The following is a 16,634-nucleotide window of genomic DNA, read 5'->3' as shown; positions in this document are numbered from 1 at the left end:
AGAACAATCTGAAAAAAGAAAATTTAAAAAGTAATTGCATTTACAGTAGCCACACATAAAATTAAATACGTAGAAATTAACCAAAGAAATAAAAGATCTCTAGAATGAAAGCTATACAAAACTGGAGAAAGAAATTGAAGAAGACACAAAAAATGGAAAGCTATTCCATGTTCAAGCATTGGAAGAATCAGTATTGTTAAAATGTCCATAGTATTCAAAGCAATCTACAGATTCAATGCAATCCCCATCAAACTACTAATGATATTCCTCACAGAAATAGAAAACACAATCCTTATTTATATGAAAACACAAAAGACCTAGAATAGCTAAAGCTACCCTGAGCAAGAACAACAAAACTGAAGGAATCACAATACCTGACTTCAAATTATACTACAGAAGTATAGTAACCAAAACATCACGGTACTGCCATAAAAACAGACACACAGACCAGTGGAACAGAATGGAGAACCCAGAAAGAAATCCATACATCTACAGTAAACTCATTTTTTACAGCAGTCCCAAAAACATACACTGGGGAAAGGGCAATCTCTTCAATAAATGGTGCTGGGAAAACTGGATATCCATATGTAGAAGAATGAATCTACACCCCTATCTCTTGCCATATGCAAAAATCAAATCCAAATGGATTAAAGACTTAAATCTAAGACCTCACACTCTGAAATTACTGCAAGAAAACTTTGGGGAAACTCTCCAGGACTTTTGGATTGGGCAAAGATTTCTTGAGTAAATACCTGGGAAGCACAGGCAACCAAAGCAAAAATGAAACAAATGGGATCACATCAAGTACAAAAGCTTCTGCACAGCAAAGGAAACAATCAGCAAAGTGAAGAGACAACAGAAAGAATGGGCGAAAATATTTGCAAACTACCAATCTGACAAGGAATTAATAACCAGAATATACAAGGAGCTCAAACAACTCTGTAGGAAAAAACATCTAAAAATCTACTTTAAAAATGGGCAAAAGATCTGAATAGACATTTCTCAAAAGAAAACATACAAGTGGCAAACAGGTACATGAAAAGGTGCTCAACATCAATGATCATCAGAGAAATGCAAATCAAAACTACAGTGAAATAGCATCTCACTCCAATTAAAATGGCTATTGTTCAAAAGACAGGCAATAACAAATGGCTGTTATCCAAAAGACAGGAAAAGATGTGGAGAAAAGGGAACTCTCGTACACTTTTGGTGAAAATGTAAATTAGTACAACCACTATGTAGAAGAATTTGGAGGTTCCTCAAAAAACTAAAAGTAGAGTTACCAAATGATCCAGCAATTCTACTCTTAGATATATACCCCAAAGAAAGGAAATAAATGTTTAGAAGAGGTATCTGCGCTCCCGTGTTTATTGCAGCACTTCTCACAATAGCCTAGATTTGGAAGCAACCTAAGTGTCCATCAACAGGTGAATGGATAAAGAAAATGTGGTACACTGACACAACGCAGTGCTATTCAGCCATAAAAAAGAATGAGATCCTGTCATAAAAAAAGAATGAGATCCTATCCATAACATGGATGGAACTGGAGGTCATTACATTAATTGAAATAAGCCAGGTACAGAAAGACAAACTTTGCATGTTCTTACTTATTTCTGGGAGGCAAAAATTAAGAGTTGAACTCATGGAGATCAAGAATAGAATGATGGTTATCAGAGGCTGGGAAGGATAGTGAGGGGGTGGAGGGGAAGTGAGGATGGTTAATGTGCACAAACAAAATAGAATGGATAAGATGTAGTGTTTGATAACACAGAAGGGTGACTATAGTCAACAAAATTTTACTGTACATTTAAAAATAACTGAGAGAGTATTACTGAATTGTTTGTAACACAAAGGATCAATGCTTCAGGTGATGGATACTCCATTTACCCTGATGTGATTATTACACATTGTATGCCTGTATCAAAATATCCCATCTACCCCATAAATATACACATCTGCTATGTACCCGCATAAATTAAAAACTTTGAGAACCCTGAGTGTTTCCTTTCCAATATAACTAAGCATTCTACATGCAACTTTGAATGAAAATTTCTTTATATGCCCCAAATTTGAAAATATGTAAGCCAATCAAAGAACGTGTATTTATTATTGGAGACTCAATAATTAATGATGACAAGCTGTTAAGCTAGAGAAGTGGTTCTCAAGCAGGCATGATTTTGCTCCCTAGGGAGCACTGTCAACTCTGGAGACATTTTTGGATGTCATGCTATGGGGAGGAGGGAGGAGATGCTGTTGGCATCTTGTAGATACAGGTCAAGGATTTCTTGTAATACACAGGACAGCCTCAATGTCAACAGTGCTAAGGTTGGGAAATGCTGGGCAAGAAGAATTGAAAGCCTTGGGCCAGGGTCTTCCAAAAAAAGACTAGGCACACCTGTCCAGCAAGAGCTGGACCCACTGAGCTGTCCTCTATGGCAGACAGAGAGGAAGAAATATCCTCCCCCTCCACCTTCTGTCTTTTTGGCTGTGAACTAAATGACCATAACAAGGAAAAATAAGGTATTTTCCTATCACTGTATGGAAGTTTCCATTTAGCCTACTACATAGATTAGAAAAAGGTATTCCCCTGACTTGACAGAGCCCCGTTTGTACATGGCTTACCCTCTCTACTGGTCACCTTTGTGCAGTGCACTAACTATACAGCCTTGCATGGCGGTCCTCAATAGAAGCACTAGTCCCACTAATACTACAAAACTTCATACAGCTTTTAATATGTGGTAACCATGAGATAACTCATAATAAGAGTAATTAAAAGGAGAATAAGACAGATTGAAAAGAAGATCAGAGAAGAGGCATCTAAAAGTGAGATGGGGGTTTGTGGCAGTTATCTTAGAATGATAAGTTGCCAAATGTAGGCTCTCTGTCAGGAACCCAATACAAACACTGAAACAAAGAAAGACACAAGAAAAGATTAAAAGGGCAGATATCTTTAAAAGCTTGGGAAAAATAGCTATAACTGGGGAGGGGCAAGAGAGAGTAAAGAAAGGGAATGATTACCTTGAGCTCCTATGTGGAAAAAGTCAGTTGGGGATTACTTTTAAAATTCGAATTAAACTGGCTTGGCAGTTTAACGAGGCGCTGTCACCTACACCCTTTGAAAGCTATAGACCAAATATCTTAGTTAAAGCTTATAAAGATTTACCTTAATGATGGTTAATTAGTAAAAAAAGTGGTTATCAAATAAGAAATAAGAGGAAACAAGCTCAAGAGTCATAAGAAAATTTAAATAAACTGTAGCTAAGAACTTGTGCCACAGAAAGTTTCTAAATATCAAAAATAATCTTAGATTTAAACTTTAGTTGCATAAAATGTTATAGAATATACTTGATTCTCTGGAAAGATATTTAAAAATATGTATCTGCTTGAGGTAGTTCTGAATAAAGACAGGAAGAAAAGGAGCTAAGCTAAAAAGAAAATTTTGGAGTATTTAAAAGTAGGATGTATACTATCTCTATGAGATGATTTTGTGAAGAAAATAGAATATCCAAGATTTTAACTCTTCTGCCAATGACCTGTTTACAGAATTAGAGGAGATGGCACTGACTGTAGTGACAGAAGCGGTGCCAGTTCTCCCCACCATCAAGAGTATCTTCTGCTATGCCTGACACAAGGTGTGAAATTTCATTTTTAAAGATTTACTGCTTTGATTTGTCACTGTTATGGTTAAAATGCTGTAGTGATCTCTGAGAGTTAAAGGACATAACTTGTGAAAAGTCATTAATTTTCTGGTACTAATTTAATTTGATAATTATCAGGAGGGGCTTAAAGGGGGCCAAAATTACCTTTTGGAAGTGTTTAATTGATATTACAATAGTCTGCTCAAAGTCTGTGAGAGTATGAATGCCTATTTGTAAATCTGTCATACACACATATATCAGAAATGACAATTATACAGTATACACAAATGTGTTTGTGAGTATGTTTGCGCACAACTATGCATTAACCAAATACCTACACACCTGGTGTGGTATTGTATTTGATCCACTGTAAAAGTTCTTCCTGAGGCAAATTATTAAATTCTCCTATTATGTTCCATTGATTATGGAGGTTTGCATAACCTTGTATTGACATCACTGTTAGAATGCCAAAGATAACATTCTCAAAACGAACTCTGCGAAAAAGCCAGCCAAAGAGCTGAAACGACAGAAATCATTTATTTATAGTTCTTATATGAAGCGTACTGTAGGGTCAACAATAAATTCTCACCTTGTTACTCAAACCAATGTGAATTACCCTTTGATATCAGCACATACGTATACAGAATTACCATCTCCGGTTGTTTCCAAAGCAACGAATATGTTGGCATTACAGGGCCCAGGTGAAAATGGAACTTTCTCTCCCCTGGAAAGAATTAAGGAAGGAATGCCTAATCCTTCTAGTACTAATTTACTACAAAGGATTAAAATAAACAAATCACAACTGTGAAACATCTTAGAACTAAATCCTTTCATCCTTGGCTGCCGTTTGTGTACATCGTTAGTAGACAGGGAAGCCCTATTAGCTTGACATATATAGATTCTTCTCAGGAAAACAGGCATTATGGTATTTTAAGGCTATAAACTCAAACTAAGTTGTCTGTAGAAGTACCTTAGGCCCAATATTCTAATTTATCTAGTTCTTTTGTATGTTAGATACAGTGATAGAACCCCAGAATTTCTTACAGATTCTTCGAGCCAAACAGGACCGTAGTAGAGCAATTACTCTGCATCCACTCTGGTATTGGATGAGTACTTCAGGGTACTTGTGGTGAACCAGGAAACTCTTTTTTTTTTTTTTTTTTTTTGAGACAGTCTCACTCGTCTCCCAGACTGAAATGCAGTGGTACAACCTCAGCTCACTTCAACCTCCACTTCTCAGGTTCAAACAATATTCCTGCCTCAGCCTCCTGAGTAGCTGGGATTACAGGTACACACCACCATGCCCAGCTAATTTTTGTATTTTAGTAGAGACAGGGTTTCACCATGTTGGCCAGGCTGGTCTTGAACTCCTGACCTCAAGTGATCTGCCCACCTCAGCCTTCCAAAGTGCTGGGATTTCAGCTGTCAGCCACTGTGCCCGGCCACCAGGAAACACTTTTTTTTTTTGAGACAGAGTCTCACTCTGTCACCCAGGTTAGAGTGTTGTGGCGCGATCTTGGCTGACTGTAGCCTCTGCCTCCCAGGTTCAAGTGATTCTCCTGCCTCAGCCTCCCAAGTAGCTAGAATTACAGGCACTCGCCACCATGCCCGGCTAATTTTTTAATTTTAGTAGAGATGAGGTTTCACCATGTTGGCCAGGATGGTCTCGAACTCCTGGCCTCAAGTGATCCACCCATCTCGGCCTCCCAAACTGCTGGGATTACAGGTGTGAGTCACTGCGCCAGGCACTCTTACACAAACCCGAAATCCAAAAGGTTATGTTCATGGACAGGATATTAACAGAGGGGAAATGTTTGCCTAATCACTTGTTATAGAAATACCAATTAAAATCTAGAAATACTTTTCAAAGCCACTTGAAATTGTTTTTCTTGCTTATAGTGAATCATGAAGTAATATTTTAAATCCTTTAAGTTAGTTAAGTTAAAAACACTTAGTGTGTTTATATTTTGAATTAGCAAAGCCGCAGTAACTACTAAGTGTAGCTGCTATAGTTTTAACAGTATTGTTACACAAGAATGAATTCCTTACCTGTCGAGAGCATATCAAGGAAGCCATAACACACATGTGCGGCGTCAAAAACAGCTTTAGCCTCATAATTAAAATGGCAAGGGCAGTAAACGCTAACAACTGCAATGTGTGAAAAGCCAGCTACAGAAACACAAATAAGGCGCAATGACATTTTTATGTTTCATATTTTTAAATTAATGAAGTATATTAAAACTATATTATTCACTAAGACAAGGATCTTCTAACTTAGTAATGAGCCTATTAGTATTCATTCATTCAGCAACAATTTATCGAATGCCTACTATGTTCCAGGTCCTCTTCTGGGTGCTTCAGATACAACAGTGAGCAATTTCTGCCCTTGTATTGTATTTAAGTACATTTAGTAACGAAAGACAGACAATACATAGACATAGCAAATAAATAAATCCATTACATAGTCTACTGTAAGGCAATAAGCGCAGCCGGCAAGAAAATGGAGCAGGCAGAAGAGCCAGGGAGAGCAGGAGGTGGTGTGAGGAGGCGGAGGACCAACACAGTGGGCCTCACTGTAAAGTGACAAAGTTACTAATGCGTTCCTGATCCAAAAATCTGAAATCTACAATGCTCTGAAATCTGAAACTTTTGAGTACCAATGTGATGTTCAAAGGTTATGCTAAAACAAATGCTCATTGAAGCATTTTGGATTTTGGATTTTCAGATTAGGGATCTCAACTAGTAACTACAGTGTAAATATTCCAAAATTCAATAAAATCTGAAGTCTGAAATGCCTCTAGTCCTAAGCACTTTGGATAAAGGATACTCAACATGTGTCATAAACTATCCCTATTAAGTTCAAATTCAGTTACCCACTCCTGTCAATTTGACCTTTACCTCAACACCCACTTAAAGTTCTATCAAATAGGAAATATTTCCAGCCCACACTGATCTTTTCCTTTTTATGCCACAAAATAATTTTACACCATATAAAATGTTGTCGTATTTGTCTCCTTTGTAAAATTACACATATTGAAGGGCAGCAACATTACTTTAGTATCTTTTGTATCCTTCAACATTTCTGAGCTTGTTGCTGACTGACCAGCAAATCTACGTGGTGGCAGATGGCCACCAGTCACAGGGCGAGGGGTGCCTGCCCTAATGGACTGTAGCTGATTAGCTCTGCAGGCTAGAAACCAAATGCTTGTTATTGTAAAATGAATGCAATTTAATTTAATTCTGTACTATAGTCACAAATCAGCCTTCTAGCTTTTAAATCCTTATTACTATTCAAAAGTAAGAGCAGATGAAAGAGTGAGGAGGATCAGCAGAAATGTATCACCAATGCTGACAACTCACAACTGATGGTGCGTCAGAAGCAGGTTATACCTTTGTCAATTATCCTCAAACTAGAATGTAATACACAAGTCTACTAGAGATTAAAATGAAAGCTTTACCTCACCGTGTTCAAGAAGCTGTTTTCTAGAATAAAACAAAAATATTATCTATTTACTGAATGTCTCTTATACTATGAATACATAAAAATAAGCTTCATTTGTTTGATCTTTGATTTTAAAAATCTGACTATCTTCTAAACTACTTAGGAACATACATAAAAATAAAAATATCAGATAATACTACAAAAATTACAACAATTTAAAAGTCATAATTTAGTTATTTGGTTAAGACAAAATAGATTTTACAGATCCCTGGAGATTGTACCTCTCATGAATAAATGAATAGCATGACCTTCTATTCAACCTATATATACAGTGTATACAATACTTTAGATGACCACTGTTAAACTTTTGAGTTGTTTTCATTTTTCACAATTACAAATAGCATGGACACTCATGCATAAAACTTTATAAGCATCTCTGAATATTTCCTTAGCATACATTTCCAGAAGAAAAATTATTGGGTAAAGCATAAATATTTTTAGTTTCAGAAAAGTTATCCCTTTACAAAATATTTATAGTGCACCTACTGTATTCTAGGCACTGTGCAATGAAATGAATACCACAGTCCCTGCTTATCCTCCGATCCTCACATTCCAGTTTCAGTTACCTGTGGTCAACTGCAGTCCAAAAATATTAAATGAAAAGTTCCAGGAAGTAAACAATTCCTAAGTTTTAAATTGTGCACCATACTGAATAGTGAAATCTCAAGTCACCCTGCTTCATCCTACCTGGGATGTGACTCACCCCTTTGTCCAGCATATCCATGCTGTATACGTCACCGGCCTGTTAGTCACGTACTTACCATTTCAGTTATCAGATGCACTCTGGTGGTATCTCAGTGCTTGTTTTCAAGTAACCCTTTTCTGACTTAATAATGGCCCCAAAGTGCAAGAGCAGTGATGCTGGCAGTTGAGATATGCCAAAGAGAAGCTGTAAAGTGCTTTCTTTAAGTAAAAAAGGTGAAAGTTCTCAAAAGAAAAAGCATCATATGCTGAGGTTGCTAAGATCTACAGTAAGAACAAATCTATCCATGAAATTGTGAAGAAGGAAAAATTAATGCTGGTTTTGCTGTTGCACCTAAAACTGCAAAAGTTATGGCCACAGTCCATGATAAGTACTTAGTTAAGATGGGAAAGGCATGAAATCTGTGGGTGGAAGACGTGAACAGAAATCTGTTCCGATGATGGTAATCAGGTGTGTTACTCTCTGCATTCTCAAGACTGGGGGTCTTGGGATGCATCGCCCTGCAGATAAGGGCAACTGCTGTGCAGCATGAACAGTATGGACGCAACACTTACCTTCATGGAGTTTATATTAGAGTAAGACAAGAGGTAGGAGACTGCCTATTTTATTCTTCTCTTGAAAAGACTGGGTATTTTACTTTTATGCAAGGCTTTATAGCCTGCAGCTGCATTCTAATATGGATTTTGGGGGTGAAGAGAGAAATAAGTATGGAAAGTAAGTTCAGGGGTACGAGACCCATAGGTTTTTTAAAAGAGAAGTCAGGGGAAGGTCTCTTAAGGTAGTAGTGGAGCCCAAATTATTCTATCTCCCTTGTAGCTCTTACCCTTTGTATGCAGTAGGTTTTTTTTTTTTTAATAGAAGACAGGGAAGGTCTCTTAAGGTAATAGTGGAGACCAAATTATTCTATTTCCCTTGTAGCTCCTTCCCTGTGTATGCAGTTAATGGAGTGGGGTTTCCCCACTTGTCCCGGAATCTAGGCACAACAGATTTCTTCTAGGCAAAACTCAGCCTGGTAGGTGAGTAATTATTATAATCACCAAGAACCCTGAAAGTAACTACTGATACTTTATTTAAATCAAGTAGGTAATTAAAAATGTGAATATACAATCAAATCCCAAGACACAAATAGCATGAAAAGGAAACACCAAAATAAATGAGTAAAAAACTTGACCTCTCATGAAACAGCTAATGCAAATGAAAACTCCAGTTATTATTTTCACAGAAGTTTAAGAGGATAATGCATCCATATAATTAAAATAAGCTCCAGTGAAAAGGAGTTTTCAGAAATTCTAAGAAAAATATATTTGCCTAATTTAAAGCCTCAAAAGAAGGTTGAAGAGCAACATGTACACAGCTGAAGTTGACAGTATTAAAGACTCAGTGATGACATTCTCTGAGAACACAGAAAGAAAAGAAATAGATAGTATGATAAAAGCAGTAACAGAAATTCAAAAAAGAGAGGCTAAAGTGAAAGAATAAGAGAACAACAATGCACACACATCACCCCTCCAAACGTTATAGATTTTCAGAGAGAAAAACTATATAGGAATTTTCATCCGTAATGCTCAATGCTAGAACACAAAGAAGCAATGTCAACAAAATGTTGAATGAAACCCACAAATATCTATTAACTAATCTATCCATCAGATATGAGGGCAAAATAAAGCCATTTTTCAGGTGAGAAAGCACCCAGAAAGCATGCCAATTCTACATGTCAAGGAAAAATAAATCAGTAAAATTTGAAGTCAAGTCCAAAGATTGCTGGTGTCTTTAATGTAAATGCTTAGAGACTTCTTAGCAGCTAAGACAACAATCTAGAAGCAAATTTCAGCATAACCTGGAAGGAAAGGGTGTGTAGGCAGGGACAAGTAAAAATATTCTGACAGGTCAGTGCTGAAGCAAGCAGGTCTCTAAGTACAGAGCCTGAGTATGAATTCTGCCTCTATTACTCACTAGCTGTGTGCCTTTTGGAAAATTACTTACCTTCTTACCGGTTTCCTCATCTGTAAATAATGGGAATAACTGACTCCCTTCTCACAAGGTGGTTGTGAGGATTTATTGAGTTAATACTGGTAAGAAGCTTAAAATAGTATCAGACACACAGGAAATAATAACTGTTAGCTACTATTGTTGGTGGTAACAGGTTTTAGATGCTGATGAATTCTTAATATCAAGATGAATATATTTGCTAATAATTTAAGAAAAATCACCAGGAAATATAGAAATGGGATATAGCTAACAATTCAGTAAGTATCAAGAAAATAATTTTTGAAAAGCACGATGAATAGAAAACACAAAATCAGATGGCAGGAAGAAGTACAAACACAGCAGTTATCACAGTTAATATGAAAATGGGTTAAATTCACCAATTAGAAAATGAGTATTAGAGAAATTTGAATAGAAAAAATCTAACAATGAGAAATATACCTACACCAAAATGTCATAAAAATGTTAAAAAAAGCATAAATACGGGTAAACCAGGCAAATCTATAAAAAAGAAAGCAGATGTGGCAATATTAATTTTCTACAAAGAAAAATTTACAGCAAAAACCACCAAGTAAAGCAAAGAATACCCTTTCTAATAATCAAAAGTACAATCCTATAATAATCATGCAATGAACAACAGCACTATCTATATAAAGCAAACACTATTAAAATTACAAGACAATTTTGAAAAATTCATTTTTAATGTTGTATGTGAAGATAGCATTCTAAGAAAACAGATAAAGTAGAAAAATAAGTTGGTGTACTAGACCATTTAGAATAGCACATTAACAACACAATATAACATGCAACTTTGAATTTCCCCCAAATTAGAAATGAACATTTAAAACATCCTCCTAGAGCATTTACTAAAACTGAACATCCATCTCAATAAATAGCAAGTTAATTTTAAAGGCAAAATACACAACAGAAGAAACTAGTTAGACATTTTTTTAAATTATTATTATTTTGGAGACGGCGTCTCGCTCCATTGCCAGGCTGGAGCGCAGTGGCGATCTTGGCTCACTGCAACCTCCGACTGCTGGGTTCCAGTGATTCTCCTGCCTCAGCCTCTCAAGTAGCTGGGACTACAGGTGCATGCACTACACCCGGCTAATTTTTGTATTTTTAGTAGAGACGACATTTCACTGTGTTGGCCAGGATGGTCTCAATCTCCTGACCTCGTGATCTGCCCACCTTGGCCTCCCAAAGTGCTGGGATTACAGGCATGAGCCACTGCACCTGGCCTAAAACTAGTTAGACATTTTAAGACATTCTTCTAGTTGATTTTGGATTAAACGACCAAAACTCAAATCACAGACTACACAGAAATCAACATTAATGGTAATGCTACACACATCATGGGATACAGTGTGAATTTTCTTCAGAGAAAAAGTTATAACTTTAAATGTATTTACTAGGACACAATCATGATTGATAATAAATGATGTGAACTTTAAACACAGAAAAACAACAAAAGTGCGCCAAAAGAAAAACTAAGGACATAAAAATATAAGCAGAGATTAATAAAATGGAGAACAACCTTCATAAATATAATAAATAAAACCAAAAGCTGGTTTTATGAAAAATCCAAAACAGAATTACCTTGTTATGGACTACTGCAGCTGGCGACTTTCAGCTGAAGCCAATGTTCATTTACCACTTTGAAAACCCTGAGGCCTTTTTTCAGAATTATGCTAAATCTACTCTGCCTCTACTCTACAAATGGAACAAGCCCGGATGACAGCACATCTGTCATAGCATGATTTACTGAATATTTTAAACCCACTCTTGAGACCCACTTCCCAGAAAAAAAGATTCCTTTCAAAGTATAATTGCTCATTGACAATGCAGCTGGTCACCCAAGAGTTCTGATAGAGATGGACAAGGAGATTAAGGTTGCAGGAAAGCAGTCTGGATCAACGAGTCATTTCAACTTTCAAGTCTTATTATTTAAGAAATATATTTCATAAGGCTATAGCTGTCATAGATAGTGATTCCTCTGATGGATTTGGGTAAATTTTAAACCTCTGGAAAGGATTCACCATTCTGGATGCCATTAAGAATATTTGTGATTCATGGATGGAGGTCAAAATACTAACATCAATAAGAGATGGGAAGTAATTGATTCCAACTTATTTGCTACTTTATATGTTATTTTCTTAGAATGCTTTCTTCTCATATAACATTAAAAATGATTCCAACCCTCATGGGTGACTCTGAGGGGTCCAAGACTTCAGCAGAGGAAGTCACTGCAGATGTGGTGGAAACAACAAGAGAACTAGAATTAAAAGTGGAGCCTGAAGACATGACTGAATTGCTGCAATCTCATGATAAAACTTGAATGGATGAGGAGTTGCTTCTTATAGATAAGCAAAGAGAGTGGTTTCTTGAGATGGAATCTGCTCCTGGTGAACATGCTGTGAACATTGTTGAAATGAAAACAAAGGATTCAGAATATGACATAAACTTGGTTGATAAAGCATGGCAGGGTTTGAGAGGACTGACTCCAATTTTGAAAGCAGTTCTACTGTGGGTAAAATGCTATCAAACAGCATTGTATGCTACCAAGAAATTTTTCACGAAAGGAAGAGTCAATCAATGTGGCAAACTTCATTGTTGTCTTATTTTAAGAAATTGCCACAGCCACCTGATCAGTCAGAAGCTATCACCATTGAAGCAAGACCTTCTACCAGCAGAAAGATTACAACTCTAATGTACATGTCAGGATAGACATTATCCAAAAAACAAAAGATAATTAGTGTTGGCAAGAATGTAGAGAAATTGAAATCCTTGCACAGGTGGAATTGCAAATGGTGCACTTGCTATGGAATACAGGATGGAGGTTCATCAAAAAAACTTTAAAAAATTAAAAGTAGAACTACCATAAAATCCAGTAATCCCACTTCTAAGTATTTATCCAAAAGAGTTGAAATCAAAATCTCAACGAGATATTAACACTCTCATGTTCACTGCAGTGCTATTCATAGTAATCAAGTTGTGGAAACCAACTAAATGTCCATCAACAGATGAATAATGAAAACGCAGCATACACAAACAATGGAATATTGTTCAGCCTAAAAAAAAAAAAGAAGGAAATTCTTCAATGTGAGACAGCATGGATGAACCTGAAGGGCATTATGCTAACTGAAATAAGCCAATCCCACAAGATATATAATGCACAATTCCACTTATATGAGGTATCTAAAATAGACAATGTCATAGAGCAAAAGAGTGGAATGGTGTCACCAGGAGCTGGAATGAGGGGAAATAGGGAGTTACTAATCAACAGGCTTAAAGTTTCAGTTAAGCCAGATGAGTAAGTTCCAGAGATCGACTATAGAATGTTATACTTAGAGTCCACAATACTGTATTATACAGCTAAAAAATTGTTAAGAGGGTAGATCACATGTTAAGCATTCTTACCACAATTTTAAAAACAAGTGTAGTTATTAATAAGGAGAAAAAATATATAATAATCCCCCAAATATTTTTAAAGCCATTTTTTAAACATTTAACCTTCATTTTTTACTGCTTTATTGAGTTACAATTCACACATTATACACTTTCAACATCTGTTTTTAATTTTTAAAATTATCCTGGTTTATATAAACCAAAAGAAAACTTTCCTATTTATTTATTTATTTTGAAATTGAGTCTCAATCTGTTGCCCAGGTTGGAGTGCAGTGGCGCCATCTCGGCTCACTGCAACCTCTGCCTCCTGGGTTCACGCCATTCTCCTGCCTCAGCCTCCTGAGTAGCTGGGACTACAGGTGCCCACCACCATGCCTGGCTAATTTTTTGTATTTTTAGTAGAGATGGGGTTTCACCATGTTAGCCAGGATGGCCTCAATATCCTGACCTCGTGATCTGCCCACCTCGGCCTCCCAAAATGCTGGGATCACAGGTGTGAGCCACCATGCCTGGCCAAGGAAACTTTCTCAATGAAATAAAGGCTATCTATTATATACTAACAGTAAATGAAACAGTGAGACAATAAAGGCATTCTTCACTTTAGAGTCAGAAGCAAAATAAGAGCAAGCCCATTATCACTGCGATTCAAAGTTGTTCTGGAAGTTCTAGCTTCCAGAACACAAGACAAGAAAATAGGGAAGTATAAATATTAAAAAGTTATTACTATTTGTAGATTATATGATAACCTGTCTAGAAAATCCACGGCATCAATGGAAAAACTATTAGAACCAGAAAGAAAGTTTGGTAATGTGGCTAGATACAAATGTGTTGCCAAAAAAAGAAAAAAAATAAAAAAATAAAGCAGCTTTCCTATAAACTAAGAGATCAATATAAGAGACAATCTAAAACAGACTCAAATACAATGAGAATTGATAAGCGATAAAAACTGACATTTGGAAAAAAGATTTATGCAATACTGTGTTGGGACAATATCTCATTAGAGGGGGGAAAGGTAGACTCTTCTATGTCGCTATACCACAAAATTAATGCAGGAATAATTAATCACCTATATGTAAATAGCAAATTATGAAAGAATACATGAAAAAATATTTTAATGTTTTTGGTGTAGAGAACTGTTTCTAAGCAGCATATGAACCCAGAAAAAATTATATAATGGTGATTGTACAGAAATTTTGAAGTTCTACAAAGCAGAGACCATAAATGAACTATAAGTTGACATCTTGGAAGAAACTATGTAATACACACAAAAGACAAAATGTTATGTCTATGGAAAAAGCAAAAACATAACACATGGCAGGGCACGGTGGCTCATGCCTGCAATCCCAGCACTTCGGGAGGCCGAGGTGGCCAGATCACTTGAGGTCAGGAGTTCGAGACCAGCCTGGCCAACATGGCAAAGCCCTGTCTCTACTAAAAGTACAAAAATTAGCTGGGTGTGGTGACGGGCACCTGTTATCCCAGCTACTCCAGAGGCTGGGGCAGGAGAATCGCTTGAACCCAGGAGGCAGATGTTGCAGTGTGCCAAGATTGTGCCACTGCATACACAGCAGTGAGACAAAAAGAAAAGAAAGAAAAGCCCACAAAACAACTTTTAGAGGTCAAAAAGAAACAGTAAATAAACACATGAAAAGCTGCAAAACTCCACTGACAAAGAATTTATACAATAAAATGAACTATTTTTAACCTATCAGAAAAAATTAAAAGCTTTCTAACGATGTTGGTGGAGGTGCAGGGAAATGGACACTCTCATCATTATTATTTCTCAGTATTTATCAAATCCTAAAATATGCAAGCCTCATAATCAGCAGTCCAAATTCAAATATTTTATACTATAGAAATACTTAGAATAAGTATACCAAGATATAGGAACCAGGATGTTCAATCCTCAAAACATTGGTTTTTTTATGACAAAAGTTATATATATTCTAAACTTTCATTGATATGGGAAAGGCTAACCACATGGCAGTTACGCATGATGGTCAACAATGAAATCCTAAGACCATTATAAAGTATAACGAAGATCAAGGCAGAGGCCCAAGACACACTATTAAATACAAGTAACAAGCTGCAGATAAGAAGAATACTACAATTCTATTTTTTAAAAATACTGTGTTTCTATATGTGTTTTCTAAAATAAAACATACAAAGCTACTTACAGTCAGCACTCGGAGGAGCAGATCTAAGAGAAGGGAGTATTCCCTCTCTTTTTGATACACTGGTTTTTCAGAATGTATTACTACTAGCCCCTGCTATTATTATTTTTGCGATTTAACCCAGAACCCTCTGCCCATACACAACAGGCCTGTCACTTTCAAATATGTAATCAGTATATAAGACTTCCATATTCTGAGTAATTATTTTCCATCCACTGGCCTCTGCGAGCTGTTGCTTCCACATTATACCCTCTGCAATACATGAAGACAGTTGCCACATACCCTTCAATCTTCTATTATCCAGTTAAATATCCCAAGTCCCTTCATGCACTCCTTATGGGAATAGTGTCCAGGGTTTGCCATTCATTCTTTTTTAGAATGCCAAGACACATTTCCCTGGGCTCCATCTGTCCAGAACAATATAGAATGGGTCTATCGTCCCCTTTATTTTGGAAACAATTTCAACAGATGCACCTAACAGCTTAATTAGCTCTTTTGACAACCATACACAGCTGTTTATTAAAAATACAAGCATGGAGGATGGGGTTCAGGGAAATTCTCTCTACTGTCTTCACAATTTTTCTATAAATCTAAAATGATTCTATAAAGTAGAAGTCACAAAATAAAATCAAATATTCTATTTACAAATATAAAATGTAACTTGAAAACTACTATTAGGTACTATGCTCACTACCTGGGTACAATATACCCATGTAACAAGCCTGTACATGTGCCCCCATATCTAAAATAAAAGTTGAACATTAAAAAACATGTCATTTGAGATATTTCCCTCAGAAGGAAATTTTCTTCACAATTTACTTCTTGAGTCCTGTAGCAATTTACTTATGTGTGACTGATATGATACATTTTGCTGGCATCTGCTTATGCTAGTGACATTACTAAAACCATCCAAAACTGTTCTACAATAAATAGTTTTAACCATAAATTTAGAAGAAAATTCATAAATATTCAGGAACACAAATAATTATATCCCCTCTGAAAGTTAAGAAAGAAAGAAAAAGAAAAGCCTGACCAACATGGTGAAACCCCCTCTCTACAAAAAAATACAAAGATTAGCTGGGCATGGTGATGCACATCTGTAGTCCCAGTTGCTTGACAGAGCTGAGATGAGATGATCGCTTGAGCCCAGGATGTCCAGGCTGCAGTGAGCAGAGATCATGCCACTGCACTCCAGCCTGGGTGACAGACCAAGACTCTGT

General features: G+C 36.5%; 1 protein-coding gene across 1 annotated transcript in view; it reads right to left on the bottom strand.

The window, feature by feature from the left end:
- Positions 1 to 16,634, bottom strand: part of LOC105534486 (probable C-mannosyltransferase DPY19L2) — a 161,231-nt gene that overhangs the window by 31,435 nt on the left and 113,162 nt on the right. Inside the window, exons 16-18 of the mRNA XM_011973215.1 lie at positions 7,097 to 7,144; positions 5,688 to 5,807; positions 3,981 to 4,155 (exon numbers count right to left, since the gene is read on the bottom strand). Coding sequence (XP_011828605.1) covers positions 3,981 to 4,155; positions 5,688 to 5,807; positions 7,097 to 7,144 — 343 coding nt within the window. The remainder of the gene's footprint in view (positions 1 to 3,980; positions 4,156 to 5,687; positions 5,808 to 7,096; positions 7,145 to 16,634) is intronic.

Source organism: Mandrillus leucophaeus, unplaced genomic scaffold (assembly GCF_000951045.1).
Source record: "Mandrillus leucophaeus isolate KB7577 unplaced genomic scaffold, Mleu.le_1.0 Scaffold100, whole genome shotgun sequence".
Lineage (NCBI taxonomy): Eukaryota > Metazoa > Chordata > Mammalia > Primates > Cercopithecidae > Mandrillus > Mandrillus leucophaeus.
Note: the sequence above shows the minus strand (reverse complement) of the source record. Positions and strands in the feature narration are given on the sequence as shown.